The sequence below is a fragment of the Salvelinus sp. IW2-2015 genome, linkage group LG20 (genome assembly GCF_002910315.2).
Source record: "Salvelinus sp. IW2-2015 linkage group LG20, ASM291031v2, whole genome shotgun sequence".
NCBI lineage: Eukaryota > Metazoa > Chordata > Actinopteri > Salmoniformes > Salmonidae > Salvelinus > Salvelinus sp. IW2-2015.
This window is the reverse complement of record NC_036860.1, coordinates 58,300,933-58,320,312: the sequence shown is the minus strand read 5'-3', so window position 1 is coordinate 58,320,312 and position 19,380 is coordinate 58,300,933. Positions and strand designations below refer to the sequence as shown.

The window sequence follows — 19,380 nt, the reverse complement described above, 5'->3', positions numbered from 1 at the left end:
AGAATACCACTATATTCGTTTTAGAAATAATGGTAGACTGAGAATAGTGCTATTGTTGGAGAAAATAAATCCTTCAAACTAGCTGCTTTTCTTGTTTTATGGATTTTGTAAATTATTAAGTGACAGGATCTGTTTTACTGCATAATGAAATATATTTTGCAAACAAAACAAAAGTTAAAAGTTATTATTGTGCTTGTCCTTGCTGTGGTCTTCGCTGTGCTGTGGTCTTTGCAGTTCATTCTTGCCCTGTGAATCTTCACATCTTTGCATAATGTCAATATGTGCTGTAGGCATCCAAAATCTGTGTGAACAAAGGCAGCGACTAGCATGTACTGCCGAGCCCAATGCTTAATGTTTACCTCACCTCATCCATGTAGCTTACCTAATGGAGCCTGCCTAAGTTTCAAGTCAGCTTGAGAATGCATTGAAAAGCCCACTGAAAAGCCCCTCTCTATTTTTCATTGAACCATGCATCCTCTAGAAAGAAAAATAAAACTGTCAGGAAAAAGTTGGCACCACTGTAGTTACACATTTGACCTTTCATGCAAAGTAGCTAGACCTCATGGCATCTGACTGGTTCAAAAGGTAATTCACCATGGAAAAATGCCCACACAGTATTCTGCAACAAAGTGGTAATCAATAGAGTTAGATCTATCAGTTCCCCCACACACCATACTTGGCAAGCGTCTGCCTTTGTTGTCTTGACTCTGTTGTGCCAGACTTTGAAAACTCTTTCACTTTCACTGTCTTGCCGTTTGTCTTGACTTACGTCTTCAGCTTTAAGAACAAAAATACCCCCCTACTGTTTAGCATCAGGTAATTATCTTGTGATGATGACATCCAGAGTTTTTCTTTTAAAGGTAATATACTATACCACATCCTATGTCTGAAATGGATATTGGTGTATCTTGCGCTACATGATGCAAGCGTCCTCATGGCATCTTCAATAAACAAATACATCCAGACATCAACCTGAACAGAATTATTGATGCTGCATGTTCTACTAATGAGGCCCTAATGTGTCTGAAGTTGCTGTGATTAATTCAACTTGATCAACATGATGTTTTCTGCCTATGTTTTGTCACTGTAGGTGCCCGGCATATAGTACTCCTCTATGTCCACCCACTGTGTGTGTTTGCTGCTCGTCAGAGAGTAAGCTCCAAGGAGGGCTGTCACTGATTTCTTAGACTCCCCAAAGAAACTGCAATTCAAGACATAGTATTTCTTGTTCACATTATGCAGTATACTTTCCTCTGAACTGGCCATTTCTAAATACTATAATCACACACAATATAAATGAAAGCAAAAAAACTCTTATTTTTACAGTACGGTGTATGTATGGTGTCCTTGCCTGAACTCTGTAAATAAGATACTGTATTACCATGGTGTTAATACAGGCTATCAGTCAATTAACCTACCCCTTACAGTATCACCGCCTGGTACGGCAACTGCACCGCCAGCAACTGCAGGGCTCTCCAGAGGGTGGTGCAGTCTGCACAATGCATCACTGGGGGCACACTGCCTGCCCTCCAGGACACCTACAGCACCCGATGTCACAGGAAAGCCAAAAATATCATCAAGGACATTACCATCCGAGCCACGGCCTGTTCACCCCGCTACCATCCAGAAGGCGAGGTCAGTACAGGTGCATCAAAGCTGGGACCGAGAGACTGAAAAACAGCTTATATCTCAAGGCCATCAGACTGTTATATAGCCATCACTAGCCGGCTACCACCCATTTATTCAACCCTGCACCTTAGAGGCTGCTGCCCTACATACATAGACATGGAATCACTGGTCACTTTAATAATGGAACACTAGTCACTTCAATAATGTTTACATACTGCTTTACTCATTTCATATGTATATACTGTATTCTATTCTACTGTATTTTTGTCAATGCCACTCCGACATTGCTCGTCCTCATACTTATACATTACTTCATTCCATTATTTTACTTTTATATTTGTGTGTATTGTTGTGAATTGTTAGATACTACTACACTGTTGGAGCTAGGAACACAAGCATTTCGCTACACCCGCAATAACATCTGCTAAATATGTGTATGTGACCAACACAATTGGATTTGATTTGATTTGAGCTGCTGTTAGGACCCGCTGGTCTTGGATCAGAGTCCCTCCACAAACGTGACTATATCGACCTGAAGGGACACCATCTTTATAGACCTCATTATAGACCTGAAGGGACACCATCCATGGCTTGGAGTGAGGCTTGACGTCATGTCCTCCCACGATGGTAACCTCAGAGCAAGCTGAGAGAAGACATCATCATCATCACAATGTGTCACAGTAGATACAGTACAGCACAGTGCTTTAGAGTAACACAACGTGACAGCCACGGACATATTGAAAGATGGACATAAAGGTAACTACTTGCTAATTTCCAAACAGAGGCAATCAAGAGGGTGGTTTGCACTAGTGTTCCCCAAAATGTATGATTCTGCTGAATCTCTCCATCCTGTGGCCTGGTAGAGCAGCCCACTGAGTCCATAGAAGAAGGCACCTTGTATGAGTGTTCAGCAGGAGGGGTGAGGGGGCTGAGATGAGATAGGGCTCTGCTTTTGCTGTGGTTATTTTTTTTCTCTTGTGGTTTTGATTTTCAAGTTTGGAAAATACAAAACACATAGCCAATATGCTGTTCACACCACCTGCAGACAATGCCTTGGTTTTGACACCTTTGACTTGAAAGATGTTTTCTCAAGACTGTGTTTCTGGTCTCTTTCCAACTGTTACACCGCTTGAAAAATGTGTGAACTTGAGCTGGAGAAATGTGTCATGTGTTTTAGCACCTAAAGTATTTACAGTGCCCTCCGTAATTACTGGGACAGTGAAGCATTTTTTATTATTTTATTTTATTATTTTAGCTCTGTACTCCAGCATTTTGTATTATACAATGACTACAAGGTTAAACTGCAGAGTGTCAGCTTTACTTTGAGAGTATTTTCATGCATATTGTGTGAACTGTTTAGAAATTACAGAACTTTCTGTACATAGTCCCCCCATTTTAGGGGACAAAAAGTATTGTGGCAAATTCACTTATATGTTTTTTCAAGTATTCAAAAGTTTAGTATTTGGTCCCATATTCCTATATTCCCATAAATCAAGCTTGTGACTCTACAAACTTGTTGGATGCATTCGCTGTTTGTTTTGGTTGGGTTTCTTTCAGATTATTTTGTGCTCTTTAGAAATTAATGGATAAATAATGTATTGTGTCATTTTGGAGCCACTTTTATTGTAAATAAGAATAGAATATGTTTCTAAACACTTCTACATGAATGTGGATGCTGCCATGACTAGGGAAAGTCCTGAATGAATTGTGAAAAATGATGAGTGAGAAAGATACAGACGCACAAATACATAGATAACAACTTGTCAAGACGCTGACTACCAGACCTGTCCACGTGGTCACTTTTAAATGTTTCTAAACACTTCTACATTAATGTGAATGCTACCATGATTACGGATAGTCTTGAATGAATTGTGAATAATGATGAGTGAAAAAGTTAGACGCACAAATATCATACACCCCCCCCCAAAATGCTAACTTCCCCTGCTATTGCAATGGTGAAAGGTTAGCGTGTCTTGAAAGTATGATATTTGTGCATCTGTAACTTTCTCAGTCTTAATTATTCACGATTAATTCAGGACTATCCGTAATCACGGTAGCATCCACATTAATGTAGAAGTGTTTAGAAACATAGTCTTTTTAAAATTTACAATAAAAGTTAAACCAAAAATGACACAATACATTATTTACCATTATAAACTGGATGGTTCAAGGTTGCATCGTGCCTAAGAACAGCCCTTAGCCTTGGCATATTGGCCATATACCACACCTTCTCTGGCCTTATTGCTTATTTATAAACTGGGTGGTTCGAGCCCTGAGTGTTGATTGGCTCACAGCCGTGGTATATGAGACTGTATACCATGGGTATGACAAAACATGTATTTTTACTGCTCTAATTACGTTACTAACCAGTTTATAATAGCAATAAGGCACCTCGGGGGTTTGTGATATATGGCCAATATACCACGGCTAAGAGCTGTGTCCAGGCACTCCACGTTGCATCGTTCATAAGACCACCCCTTAGCCATATGCCACACCTCCTCGGGAATTATTGCCCTAATTATACCATGGCATTGTTGAATACTCCTTTCTGATTGCCATTCTAGAACATGTATTATTTCCCTATAACGCACAGTGTATTTGCATGGTAGAATTCAATGGCTATAGTTCATTTTTACATGTTTTGTTTGAGCTGCTTTTAAAATCAAAAGTCAAATTGAAAACAGTATTGGTATTGTTGAATTTGATTTTCATAATAGCAAGCTAGGACTGACGGTTTGGTAAGCCAAACTAGCAAGTCTATGGTTACCACGGCAACTACTGTAGCTATCTAGTAAACTTGCTAGCTACTTCAGTGGATGTTGAACACATTTCTACCAGCAACTGAACACATTTCTAGTGGCAAATGTGTTAAATTATAGCCATGGTATAAAAGGGATAATCAACTCGGGGCTCTATGCGTTCTCTGGAAAATAATGCAACTCCGTGGAAGGTCAGTTACACACCTTCCACGTTTTTCATTATTTTCCAAGGAACAAACACATAGCCCCTCTTTGATTATCCCTTACTTAGTTTCTATTGCGAACCAAATCATCTGAAACACAACCAAAACAAACAGCAAAGGCATCCAACAAGTTTGTAGAGTCACAAGCTTGATTTAATCATTGAGTGCTAGGAATACGGGAAACAAATTCTAAAGTTATGAGTACTTTAATACACATAAGTGAATTTGTCCCAATACTTTTGATCCCCTAAAATGGGGGGACGATGTACAAAAAGTGTTGTAATTTCTAAACGGTTCACCGGATATGGATGAAAATACCCACAAATTAAAGCTGACAGTCTACACTTTAACCTCAGAGTCATTGTTTGATTTAAAATCCAAACTTTTGGAGTATAGAGCCTAAAGAAGAAAACATTCTTCACTGTCCCAAAAATTACAGAGTGCAGTGTATGCAATGCATTCGGAAAGTATTCAGACCCCTTGACTTTTTCCACATTGTGTTACGTTACAGCCTTATTCTAAAAAAAACTACACACACTACCCCATAGTGAAAAGAGAAAACAGGTTTGTAGAATTTTTTCCAAATTATTTCAAATAAAAACAGAAACACCTTATTTACATAAGTATTCAGACCCTTTGCTATGAGACTCGAAATTGAGCTCAGGTGCATCCTGTTTCCATTGATCATCCTTGAGATGTTTCTACAACTTGTTTGGAGTCCAACTGTGGTAAATCCAATTGATTGGACATGATTTGGAAAGACACACACCAGTCTATATAAGGTCCCACAGATGACAGTGCATGTCAGAACAAAAACCAAGCCATGAGGTTGAAGGAATTGTCCGTAGAGATCCTAGACAGGATTGTGTTGCATTACAGATCTGTAGAAGGGTAGCAAAACATTTCTGCAGCATTGAAGGTCCCCAAGAACACAGTGGCCTCCATCATTCTTAGTGGAAGAAGTTTGGAACCACCTAAACTCTTCCTAGAGGTGGCCGCCTGGCCAAACTAAGCAATCTGTGGAGAAGGGCCTTGGTCAGGGAGGTGACCAAGAACCCAATGATCACTCTGACAGAGTTCCTCTGTGGAGATGGGAGAATCTTCCAGAAGTACAACCATCTCTGCAGCTTTATGGTAGAGTGGCCAGATGGAAGTCACTCCTCAATAAAAGGCACGTAAAAGCTTGGAGTTTGCCAAAAGTCACCTAAAGACTCTCAGACCATGAGAAACAAGATTCTCTGGTCTGATGAAACCAAGATTGAACTCTTTGGCCTGAATGCCCAGCGTCACATCTGGAGGAAACCTGGCACCATCCCTACGGTGAAGCATGGTGGTGGCAGCATCATGCTGTGGGGATTTTTTTCAGTGGCAGGGGCCGGAAGACTCGTCAGGATTGAGGGAAAGATGAGCGGAGTAAAGTATAGAGAGATGCTTGCTGAAAACCTGCTCCAGAGCGCTCAGGACCCCAGACTGGGGTGAAGGTTCACCTTCCAACCCGACAACGACCATAAGCACACAGCCAAGACAACGCAGGAGTGGCTTCGGGACAAGTCTCTGAATGTCCTTGAGTGGCCCAGCCAGACCCCGGACTTGAACCCGATCTAAACATCTCTGGAGATACCTGAAAATAGCTGTACAGTGATGCTCCCCATCCAACTTGACAGAGCTTGAGAGGATCTGCAAGAAGAATGGGAGAAAATCCTCAAATACTGGTGTGCCAATTTTGTATCTTCCTACCCCAGAAGACTCGAGGCTGTAATTGCTGCCATAGGTGCTTCAACAAAGTACAGAGTAAAAGGTCTGAATACTTATGTAAATGTGATATTTCAGTTTTTATTTTTCATAAATTCGTGAAAAATTCTAAAACCCAGTTTTTGCTTTGTCATTATGGGGTATTGTGTGTAGAAAACCATTTAATTCATTTTAGAATAAGGCTGTAACGTAACAAAATGTGAGGAAAGTCAAGGGGTGTGAATACTTTCCCAATGCACTGTCTCATTCAGTCCAGACTCAAATTGAAATAGTGTAAATGATAAGTTGATAAAAGTTTGATTTAAGGTGGATCTTCTGAAACAACACTTGTCTAAGGCTGTTACTTAAGGTTTAACACTGTTATTTTAATAAATGTAACAACATGTAATCTAAAATGTAATCTACGCAGTGCTGTAAAGTACTTAAGTAAATATACTTAAGTCGTTTTTTGGGGTATCCGTACTTAACTTTACTATTATATTTTTTGACAACTTTTAGTTTTACTCCACTACATTCCTAAAGAAAATTATGTACGTTTTACTCCTTACAATTTCCCTGACAACCCGCAATTGACTCAGCGTCGTCAGAGTTAGGGGAGGGTTGAGTTGGTTCAGTCAGGAGTTGATGTACAGTCGTAAGAGAAAATTAATTGGTAGGAGGGACATCCCAGCATCAAGTGGTTTCAGATTTCACATCCTACATCAGACAGGTGCAAAAAATGTGAACGAGGGCTTTCGCTCAATGCAAGCCATTTCGATCTAAGGTTTCCACAGTTTATAAGCTTATCAGTTTATTGGTTTATAAGCAGAAATGCCGGTCTGAACTGGTACCAGAATCACGCAGGTCGCCGAAACAGGGAACTTTACATCTAAGAGGTGTTAAAAGCATTTTGAGAAAAGGGCTTTCTCCTCGAGTCACAAAGGAATAAACCCCACCCATTTCCACAATTTATGCTCTTAAAATATTATTTTAAACCTAACTCTAACCTTAACCCTAACCTTAACCACACTGCTAACCTTAGGCCTAACCCTAAACTTAAATTAAGACCAAAAAGCACATGTTGACTTTTTGGCTGTGCAATCTGACTTTTTGGCTATGGAAGCTAGTGGACTCAACCCAGTGCTTGCTTCTCAGTCAGACACAGCAGAGCATAGATATTTCCTGTCAACACTGTTCACTCACAATGTTTATTAAAATTTTTATAACAGACAGTAATGTACTATTTTCAAGAAAATGCAGTATGTGTCACCGTAGAGAGCTTTTTATGTCTCTATTTTGGTTTGGTCAGGGTGTGATTTGGGTGGGCATTCTAAGTTCCTTTTTCTATGATTTGTATTTCTTGGTGTTTGGCCGGGTGTGGTTCTCAATCAGAGGCAGCTGTCTATCGTTGTCTCTGATTGAGAACCACACTTAGGTAGCCTTTTTCCCACCTGTATTGGTGGGTAGTTGTCCATGTATAGTTGCCTGTGAGCCCTACGTTGGCGTCACGTTTTTGTTTTGATGTTTATTGTTTTGTTGGCGACATCTTATAATAAAGAAGTATGTACGCTCACCACACTGCACCTTGGTCTACTGTTTCCACCTTAGACGATCGTGACAGAACTACCCACCAAAAATGGACCAAGCAGCGTGGTAAGAGGGAGCAGCGGTTTTTGGAGAGTTGGACATGGGAGGACATCCTGGACGGCAAAGGATCCTACACGTGGAAGGAGATCCTGGCTGGAAAAGATTGTCCCCAGTCCCAGTCTAGAGGCGCCACCTAAGTGGGCCAAGCCGGAGGTGGAGTGGAGTCTACGTCCGGCACCAGAGAAATGCCCACCCAGACCCTCCCCTATAGGTTCAGGTTTTGGGGGGGGGGGGGGGGGGGGGGTGGTACTCTCACCAGTTTGCTGTTTGCACCTTAGACGATCGTGACAGTATGAGTTTGAAGATTTGAATTTGTCTCAGAGGTTTTTCTAAATCTCTAATGTGTCATGTTAAATATATTGTCTTGCTTAATCCATTGTCATTCTTGAAATGTTAGCGCTGTGTCAAGATATTAACATTTAAAGACACAACTCTTACATTGTAAAATGTGGCACTTTTAAAAGTTTTTGACAATCAAACTTAAGTTTAGACCTAGGGCTGAGTTGTTACCTTTCTATCAGTTCAGAGACAGGGGTCTTGTACACCAGTAGATCACCTTTCATCATATTTCAGAATTCTTTGAAGAAGAGTAGCCCGAAGAAGTATACAAATCTCTTATCAGCTGCACTGCCTGAGATAAAAGTGTCTTGCTTAATCCATTGTTAATTAACTTTGTCGCTGTTTTAGGCCTACCTCATACCTGCAGATTATACACATATTCATCTTTATACTTTCTGTACTTTCTGTCTTTTAAACTTCAAGACACTTGTATTTTTGTTTCCCCATTAGTTCTATCATAGACAAGCAAACAGACAATTAATGGCCAGATTGTTCTTTATGCTGTGTCAGAGATGTACAGCACACCATCCAATCCGGTTCCTTGGTCACTCAAAGTTGACATCTAAGACATTGTCAACTCAACTGTCCTTGAAAATGTTTCCAGTTGTAGACACAGATATGGACTGTTTTGTTTTTGTGCAATAAGAAATATAATTTCTGTCCTATGTAGTCACGGGCACACACATACAAATCAAATCAAATGTATTTATATAGCCCTTCTGATATCTCAAAGTTCTGTACAGAAACCCAGCCTAAAACCCCAAACAGCAAGCAATGCAGGTGTAGAAGCACGGTGGCTAGGAAAAACTCCCTAGAAAGGGCAAAACCTAGGAAGAAACCTAGAGAGGAACCAGGCTATGAGGGGTGGCCAGTCCTCTTCTGGCTGTGCCGGGTGGAGATTATAACAGAACATGGCCAAGATGTTCATAAATTACCAGCATGGTCAAATAACACACACACACACACACTTCATTGACGAGGAAAAGACTAAGCAACTACAGTTCAGTATGTCTTTGTTCTACTTTAACTACAGATGCTTCGGGTGTATGAACAATGGTTGGCGAAGAAACATCACTAGAGGAAATGTACTGCAGACAACCTTTATAAAAGATGAAGAATGTCAATTGCAACTTCTATAACTGTTGCAACTGCTTATGAACGATTGAAGGGGCCAAATGTTAGTTGCTGTTAGACACAAAAACATGTCAGATGACCTGGGACCAAGAAAACTGCCATATGACAAAGATAATAATAACTGAGGGGTGCTTATATTTGTCCTGTTACACACAAGTGTGTAATGGAAACATTTTCTTTGCATATTTCAACTCCCAGGGGCTCCATTGTACAGCACCCCTGGATCAATTAGGGTTAAGTGCCTTGCTCAAGGGCACAGCAACACATTTTTCAAATTGTCAGCTCCAGTATTTCAACCAGCGACCTTTCAGTTACTGGCCCAACGATCTAACCTCGAGGCTTCCTGCCACCAGTATAGAGTGTGAGGTTAACTGTTCAAACAAGGTATAGGGACTATGTGGTATGTATGAGTAACTTGTGGTCATCAACCCTCTTCCCAACTTCTGAGTTGAAGATGACAGACACATAGAAACTAAGAGTGTACAAAACATTCACAGTATCTTTCTCTCACTGTTTTATCTGATGACAATAACAGTACAACTAAAATCTCACGGGGAGGCTAGCTGGCATTATACCTCATAAGAAACTGATAGCAATACACCAATAGGCAGGTAGCCTAGTGGTTAGAGCATTTGGCCAGTAAGTGAAAGGTTGCTAGATTGAATCCCTGACCTGAAAAGTTCACATCAGTTGTGCTGCCACCGAAAAAGGCAGTTAACCCACTGCTCCTAGGCTAGTCATTGTAAATAAGAATTTGTTCTTAACTGACTTGCCAGGTTAAATAAAGCATTTAAAAATAGTGTGGGGGGAAGTATATGCAATTTTTCTTAAGGAGAGAACAGGAAGGATAACAATCCAAAGTTTGGAAGAAGAAGATAAGAGACACATTTGAATGCCCATGGGACACAGCTCCTTCTCTGACTGACCCTATTACCATGGCCATCCGTTAGCCTCGAGGTAAAAAAAAAAGAATAGTCTGAATGAATTGACCAGGCTGTCGATCAAGAGTCCTCGGGGGGTGGGGGTATTCTTTTTCTTTTTTTGTTGTTGAGAATACCAATTATTTTAATTGGTCCAGTATAAAAACTACTAAGCAGAATACAAATTGGCAGCTGAAGATGTTTCAGCTGAATATCTGTTTTCAAAGCAAGCTGCTGTTTTCAAAGCAAGCTGGAACAATTGAAGCAAGGTGACATATTTTAAGTTGCAATGCCTCAAGAGTATATGACATAGGTCGCCAGGTGACAGTGTCAGAAAATAATATTGCTGGATGTGAACAATTTTTAGAGGCCACATTCTCAAGAGGAGGCGATGGTAAATGATAACAAGCAGGCTTTCAAGTAAGACACCTACACAATGTCCTTCAAACCCTTCTACTGGGATTGCTGTGTGTGTGTGTGTGTGTGTGTGTGTTGTGGTGATGTGGTGTGTGTGTGTGTGTGTGTGTGTGTGTGTGTGTGTGTGTGTGTGTGTGTGGTGAACAATAATAATAATAAAAAAGCAATTATTGTAACCTGTGTTGTATCACCTGAAATTCATTTAGGCTTTGTCTTCACTACTGCCAAATGCGTTACTTAATTGCTAACGAAATATTACAAATTGGGAAAAGTGAACAAAAATAAAAAAAATTATAGGAAAAGATCAAGCTAACTACCTCTAGGGTATAATTTTGCCATGGAAATATTATAGTTTAGATGTGAAATAGTAAATCAAACCTCACACACTGTATTTTGCCTCTAGGTAATTCATATCGTGTAAATTATTAATGTAGTTTTCTGTACTCACCTGAATAAAAACAGCAGAGAAAGCACTCTATTCAACTGAAAAAGTTATATTGCTTTTTCTCATCTTCCAAGTCTCTCACTGAAAGTATTTTCAAAACATGGTGGTGTCCAACTGTCATCTTCCCAGGGCTCATATCTAGACCCATTGACTTGTGGTTGATTTTGCATAGCGAGTAGAGCAAAAGCACACTGGCAAATCTTCAATATTACATATCAGCTGGGTGTCTCTCCACAACATGCTCTTAGATGTCCCTGTGTTCAGCGCTGTAGCAGAATTCACTGATTATTCTCACGCTGTCATGACATACTCTTGAATAAATAATGCAGTCTGAAGGATAAAAAACAAACTTGTTTGACATTTTTACTGCATTAGGCGCTAGTAACACAAGCACTTCGCTGCACCTGCTATAACATCTGCTAAACTATGAACACAACCAATAAACATTGATTTGATTTAAAGATGAAGGTACGATGTCACCTGAGAATTTAAGTGTTAAAGAGAGTGCAGCATAGAGGAACATGAGGTGATATAACAGAGACTAGGATCAAATTGTCATAAATGTAATACATAGTGTAAAGTTCTAAATCATATTCATGATAACCTTGGGTTGGCATTAGGACAGAACTCAATTTAAGTGTAACTGAACTTTATAATCTTTCACCTGAGGCATTTTTGTAAATGTTTGTATATAACGTACACTCAGGGATGGGGAGTAACAGATTACAAAAAAAAGTAACTGTAATCCGTTACATTACCAGCAACAAATATTGTAATCAGATTACAGATACTTTTGAAAAACTAGATGATTACTTCAAGGATTACTTTTAAATTCAGAAAGGATGTCTGAGGAAAAAATCTTTGACACTTCTCTGTTTTCTCAATGACATTCAAATCAGCATTGAAAAAAAAGGGCAATTTTAAGTTTGTTCCACCTGAGCGAGTCTGACCACAAGTCAAAGACCACTACGATGACACACCAAGTGTGTTTGATGGATCGCAGGAAAAGGCTTTTGTAGCCTACAGTCGAAGCTATGTCTTCCAATGGTACGACTGCTGTCAGCATCCAAAGATTATCCAACTTGAATAAATGCTTGGAGATAAGAATGAAAGCAGTGGTTTAGTCTACGGCGATACGGATATCACTTATTACTGATATTTAGGTATAGGCGACATGGGCAGTCACCCGGGGCGGCATCTTGCCGGGGCGGCACGTGGTGCCCGCACAAAAAAAACCGTAATGGTGACATTTTGCGCAATCGGTTTTCTATCGCTCAGGGAGCCATACAAGCTAGAACCGCAGCTGACTACATACAGTAGCGCACTGATGTGAATCACACTGCTAATCTCTCATTTAACTATTTGCGCCTTACTGATTGTGGTTGTTGTGGATGGCTGTTCACAAATCTAAATGTGTTTTTGAACACAATAATTGTTGAATTCAAGAAGTTTAAGCTGCCTGTCAATCATTGTTTTTGACACCAGTGGACAGCCAGTGAAAAAAATGGCTCTTGCAACAGCTGCATAGTGTGGTTCCAAGCCTATGCAATAAAAGTGGGACTTTCATGCTCAATCTAATTCATGCTGATCGAAATAATAATAATCCATAGGCCTAATGGACTCATACTCAAACTTGCACACTTTTGATAGACTTAAAAGAGCAATCAGTAATTGCTACATACATTTTTAGACTTATAAATTATAGATATATATACATTTATTCTTGAAGAATATAACTTACATACTGTATATACCTCTTGAGCTTAGATCAACTGTCACACTACATGAGAACCCAAAATATAAGCTTGTTTTATTCCAATGTTTGTAAACATTACAAATGTAAACAAGCACTGTATAGCCTCATAACCTACCTCATAACCTATAACATGGTTAAAACAATACTTTTTATATCATGGATGGTCAGTCCTATTAATCTGAAAGTGGTTACATTTCTTCAGGCCCATCCCTCAGCTTTTTTACCGAAACAGATGCGGGACAACCGTTTTGTTATTGTTTCATCTCTGGATTTGCCCTCTAAACAGCTGCATATTACCAAGATATCAAAAGTGTCACCAACAAAAAGGTAAACAATAGGCCTCTAGCAAATGCAGCATTTGGCATTCTTTTTTCACATGTAAATAGCTCTTTTCAGTAGTGCACAAAGCATGCCATTCCATGAGCGCAGCATTCATTTTTCAACTTGAATCAATGAGCCCAATCAGTCCTCCATGACAACCAAATCACAAACAACAGAGTAAGGATGGCTAATAAGTCCTTAGTTTTGGGGTCATGCTCATGTAAAACAATTTGGCTAATCTATACTTCCATATTTCCAAGTCCTATTCTTGAAGATCAAGGGGTATAACATTTATTGGAAGGACTGGAATACTGATAGACTTTGGATTTTAATGTAAAGATTAATCGTATTATTTAATCGTATTATTATATGTAGTAGAAAGCGATGGGTTAGAAGCAGCCTACTATACACAACCAACCCATAAAGTAAAATGTAACATCCATTTATGGCCAGCTATGTAAACTTTAACATTGATGTATCCTGCAATAGATGACATTCAATTGGTAACATACATTTTTGTAATGTAATTACATTACTGAGTTTGGGTAATCCAAAAGTTACGTTATTGATTACAATTTAGGACAGGTAACTAGTAACTGTAACAGATTACATTTAGAAAGTAACCTACCCAACCCTGTGTACACTTACAGTTTGTGTCACAGTAAAGGCCTTATGTCTCCACAGGTGACAAGGGGCTTTATGTAAGTAAGAGCGCCAAAGCCCTTATTCTGGGTCCTGTGATGTGAGACCCTCAATAAGTATTGTGGTAAAACAAGAAAATAAAAATGATGTCCTACTAAGCAGAATACAAATTGATTCGACTGAGTATGTGTATTAAAGCAAGCTAGTACAATTGAAGGAAAGTGACTTATTTTAAGTTGCAATGCCTCAAGAGTATGTGACAGAGGTTGCCAGGTGACAGTGATAGAAAGAGGATAGCTGGATGTGAACTATTGTTAGAGGCCATTCTGAAGAGGAGATGGTAAATGATAACAAACATGCCTTCAAGTGAGACACTCACACCTACACAATACACAAAGTGTGTGTGTGTGTGTGTGTGCGCGCGCGCGTACGTGCGTTAGTACGTGCGTGCGTGAGTGAGTGTGTGTGTGAGAAAGCAAGAGAGATGTGGGGGTCTTGATATGGCCTTTGGACATGTGTTTCTACCATCGAGGAGCAGGTATCATGCATGTTTTTCTCCCCGGGGCTAAATCAAAGCTTTTTATTCAGAGGTGAATATAATCACACTGTGTCGCTCAAAGGTTTTACCAGCAAAGCACAGTTCTCTGTTAACCCATAAGTTAACCTTTCGATTTCTTTTATTTGAAAAACAACTGCTTTCTTTTTCTTTCAACTCTTACTTTTCATCACTGCTCAAAGTACAACAGAAAGGACAAACCACCCATAGCCACGGGAAGTAGGGGTGCTGAGGGTGCTGCAGCACCCCCTGAAAAATCGTGATATTTAATATATATACAGTGCATTCGGAGCGTGTTCTACAGTTTGTTAGATCACAGCCTTATTCTAAAATTGATTAAATTAATAATGAGGGTAAATGAGCAAGACAAAATACTTAAGTGCTTTTTAACGGGGTATGAATCAACTGTTTCCAGTGAGTATCAAGAATGGTCCACCACCCAAAGGACATCCAGCCAACTTGACACAACTGTGGAAAGCATTGGAGTCAACATGGGCCAGCATCCCTGTAGAACGCTTTGACACCTTGTCAATATTAGGAACGTGTTCCTAATGTTTGGTATACTCATCGTATATAAATGGTTTGTATAGACAATATGGACAGATATGAATAGAAAAGGTGTGTACAGCAGTAGTTATATAGGATGAGCCATGACAGAATTCAGTATATTCATAAACAGTGGGTTAAACAGTATGTAAACATTATTAAAGTGACCAGTGTTCAATGACTCTATTTACAGTGCATTCAGGAAGTATTCAGACCCATTACATTTTTGCACATTTTGCTACATTACAGCCTTATTCTAAAATGGATTAAATCGTTTATTTTTATTAATAAAAAAATGTCTAAGCAATCTACACACAATAGCCCATAATGACAAAGCGAAAACAGTTTTTTTGAAAATGTACGCCACGGCAAAATGTCTGTAATTCAATACATGTCATAGATAATTTAGCCTTCGGGTATCAACATTTTTTTAAACAAATTATTTAACAAAATATAGAATTTCGCCTGAATAACAAATTCATAAATGGCTAAAAAGACAGTCAAAAAATAAATAATAAGAATAAGGTTTTGAAGTGTCTGTCCTATATCTAGGAAATGTTTTGGTTTTCTTGGACACATATTTAACCCTTTATTTTGTTGGCACAAAACTACCTCCATATTTCCATTCCTTTGTATGGATTACCTTCAGAAGGAGAGTACCACCGTGTTCGTGAGAATCTCCCCTTTCCATGGTGGGGTCATATTATTTTGTAGCTCAAACGGTTCATACGCTACAGACAGAAGTTGCCATATCAGCTTTACCGACTTCAGACGAGTCCCGAGACACGTGTTGGGGACGTAGTGCAGGGCGACGTAAAACAGATGAGGATAAAGATAATTATTGTTTTATTATCTCACTTCATCAAATCAATCAATTACATTATATGTAGTAATCCCTTTTGCGTCAACAGCTGTCAAAAAGGGGTTTACAGTTGATGATTGAGATAAAAAATGTATTTATAATCAAAATAAATGTATGTAATGTACTGTAAAGCCTAACTGGAAGGCATGGCTCTCTCACACAAGTGCAGATCACATTGCTGTGGAATTGAAGCCACAAACTTATGTTTACCTCATACGTTTTGCAGGTGATATGGAGCTCTCCAGGATTAATGGCAGAGTAATACAAGTATGGGTCTATGATATAATGCATGAGCTCAAATGGTTTATGACTCCCTTTTCGTTCCATTAAAGATGTACTGCAGCGGGGAGAAGAGATTTGGATAGATCCATTTGATTTGCATAGATCCATTGTCGCTCATGTAAGCAAACTACCTAAAACCAGCACTGCGGACAGCGCCATAAGTGCACATGCGTAAAAAGGCACATTGTCCAATCCCTGCGGCGATGTTTAAATAAGACACGTCCCAGGTAGATCCTTTCTAGTCATACCCCACTTAACACTCAGAGGAAGGGTCCCTTCATTTCTTCATGATGATATAACCGTTCACACAATATTAATGCTTTTACGCATTATGTTTTATTGATAAAAAATTAATAATTTCGTTTTTTTATTCAAAACTTAATAATGGATACATGTATGAAAACCCTTTTACTTTTATGTTAGTTGTCATCTGGGATCGTGATTCGACCATTTCAAAGCGGATTTGGCATCTAGCAGGTTGTTGTGTGTGTTTCAGCAAGACGCAACAAGAACACTACCCATAACATTGTGAGAGAGACCAAGCTGCAGCAGGTGCGTCTCAACACTTGGGATACCCATAACATCCACGGCAACTGTCAGGACATGAGATGGATTTTCTGAGCGGCAGCAGTGCAGGGCTGAGGTCAGAGATGCATGGGGAACAAACCGAGGAAGGTTCAGGATTATATCCTGTTGCTGACTTGAACTTCTCTTTCATGTTTAATGAAACGAACCAGTCCTTTGGAGAGTACGCTCACTTGTCTGATTTGGAGAAAAGTTATTTATTCGGGGATGGATCCGCCGTCCTGAGAATAATAATCTCTGTGATTTACTCTGTGGTCTGTACCTTGGGGTTGATAGGAAACATCCTTGTCTTATACCTCATGAAGTCTAAACAAGTATGGAAGAAATCGTCCATTAACCTTTTCGTGACGAGTTTAGCATTGACTGATTTCCAGTTTGTATTAACTCTTCCTTTTTGGGCAGTGGAGAACGCTCTGGACTTCACCTGGCTTTTTGGAAAAGCCATGTGCAAGATAGTGTCTTACGTGACAGCGATGAATATGTACGCAAGTGTGTTTTTCCTGACTGCTATGAGTGTGGCACGGTACTGGTCGGTTGCATCGGCTCTCAAGAGCAGGCGGCGCCGTCACCGCTGCTGCTCCGCGCGCTTTATGAGCATTGTCATATGGGTTGCTGCTATGTCCGCAGCTTTTCCCCATGCGGTGTTCACCACAACGGCGACTGTCTCCAACGAGGAACTGTGCCTTGTTAAATTTCCAGACACTATTGACGCACAATTCTGGCTTGGACTTTACCATAGCCAAAAAGTACTGATCGGGTTTCTAATACCGCTGGGGATCATCTCCGTCTGCTACCTGCTGCTTTTGCGCTTCATCACATCCAGGAATGTGAACACCTCCAGCTCAAAGAGACGCTCCAAAGTGACAAAATCTGTGACTATAGTGGTTCTGTCATTCTTCCTCTGTTGGTTGCCGAACCAGGCACTAACGGCGTGGGGGATTCTCATAAAACTCAACGTTGTGCATTTCAGTTGGGCATATTACACCACGCAGGCATATGTATTCCCAGTGTCTGTCTGTTTGGCGCACTCTAACAGCTGTCTAAACCCCATATTGTATTGTCTAATGAGAAGAGAGTTCAGAAAGGCTTTGAAAAAACTTTTTTGGCAAATAACTTCTCCATCCGTGACCAACATGAGACCATTTACGGCGACGACCAAGCCAGAGCAAGACGAGCATGGACATGTGTTGGTACCGTTAAGTCCGGCAGAGCCAGCTTTGGTTTTCTATCCACCTGGTGTTGTCATTTACAATGGGAGAAACGATATGCTCCCGAACAGTACGTAGCCTGTCTTAATACATGCAGCCTACCAAGCTGTCAACGGTGCCAAGTCGATTTGTTTGGATGTATTAATGTGTTGATCGATTTATTTATTAATTAAATATGTATACATGTATTTATTTATTTCTATCAACACTATTTTTGTCAATTTTACGCATCAGTGAGAAGTGACATGCCCTGGACTGATTGAAGCCAAAACTTGCCTAGACAGATTCAGAAATGTGTTGTAGAGACCTTTTCCAATGCCAATCAATCGTGTTACAACTGAATAAAGGGCATTTACTTCTTCGAAATGTGTTTCATAGATGCACATCATTCATGTGTAAAACCAGTCAGTCGGTTAATCTTATGTAAATTGTGGGTTTTAATGTCTATGTGTGGCACATCAAAATAAAGACCTGGATCATCTTGACATACACAGCTTGATAGATTACAACTGTGATGTGGTAAATAAATCTTACACATGCTCCTTGATTTTACATGACTTGCACTGCCTTTTTACAATTACTGTGATATATCTAACCGGTAGGGAATGTATTCAGTTGTGCAGAATCTATTTAAGTTGTGCAAAGATGTTATAAGAGTAATTGAAGTGGAAACCAACAGTGGGCTATCTTAGCCTCTTCTCTCCCCCCACATTTATTTGAATGTTCTGTCCTTCAATGTCTTTCAATTTAGAGGTGCAGTGTGTGAGATAGTTATTTCACATCACTTGTAATCATGACTATTATAAGAGCATACACCAGCAGTTAGTCCTTTATTCTGAGCTAATTGCTTCTTGGAAAAATTGGCATGCCAGAGGTGTGCAGTGACCTGTAAAGGTGCTTATGAAAGGTGGGGGGTTGACAGACACCTACTCACACCTACTCACTCGCACTGCAAGGGGCACATCATTGACAAAGACCCTCAGGGCAGACCGCATGACATACTGCATCTCTGTGGATGCATACCACGCGATAAACTGCACAATACATGCTTCTGTGTAAATCTCTTTCAGAGGAGTTAAACTTCTTCATTTTTATTAATTACATTTCGATTTATGTGCTTGGCAGAATTCATCTGGAGCCACTTGGTTCACGGTTTAGTCTTTAATAGATGGATTGATGTTGGAGAGTAATCAGGTTAAAAGCCTTGCCTAAGGGCACAACATTAGAATGCCTCATATGTTTTTATCAAGATCTTTTTGAGAACATCTACACCGGAAGAGAGGGAGGTGGAATGGAAATCATTGATCTGCACACAGTTCTGCCTTGCTCAGTAACATATACAGTTGAAGTCGGATGTCTACATACACTTAGGATGGAGTCATTAAAACTAGTTTTTCA

At 39.8% G+C, this 19,380-nt stretch overlaps 1 protein-coding gene across 1 annotated transcript; it reads left to right on the top strand.

Annotated features, from left to right (window-relative positions):
• Positions 1 to 16,737: 16,737 nt before the first annotated feature.
• LOC111982112 (relaxin-3 receptor 1-like) lies at positions 16,738 to 18,253 on the top strand. The gene has a single exon (XM_024013685.2). The coding sequence runs from the start codon at positions 16,798 to 16,800 to the stop codon at positions 18,058 to 18,060; it is 1,263 nt and encodes a 420-aa protein (XP_023869453.1). The 5' UTR covers positions 16,738 to 16,797; the 3' UTR covers positions 18,061 to 18,253.
• Positions 18,254 to 19,380: the final 1,127 nt, after the last annotated feature.

Bases quoted from the DNA above. Each gene is read 5' to 3' on its own strand.
- LOC111982112 (XM_024013685.2), top strand. From the start codon at position 16,798: ATGGATTTTCTGAGCGGCAGCAGTGCAGGGCTGAGGTCAGAGATGCAT.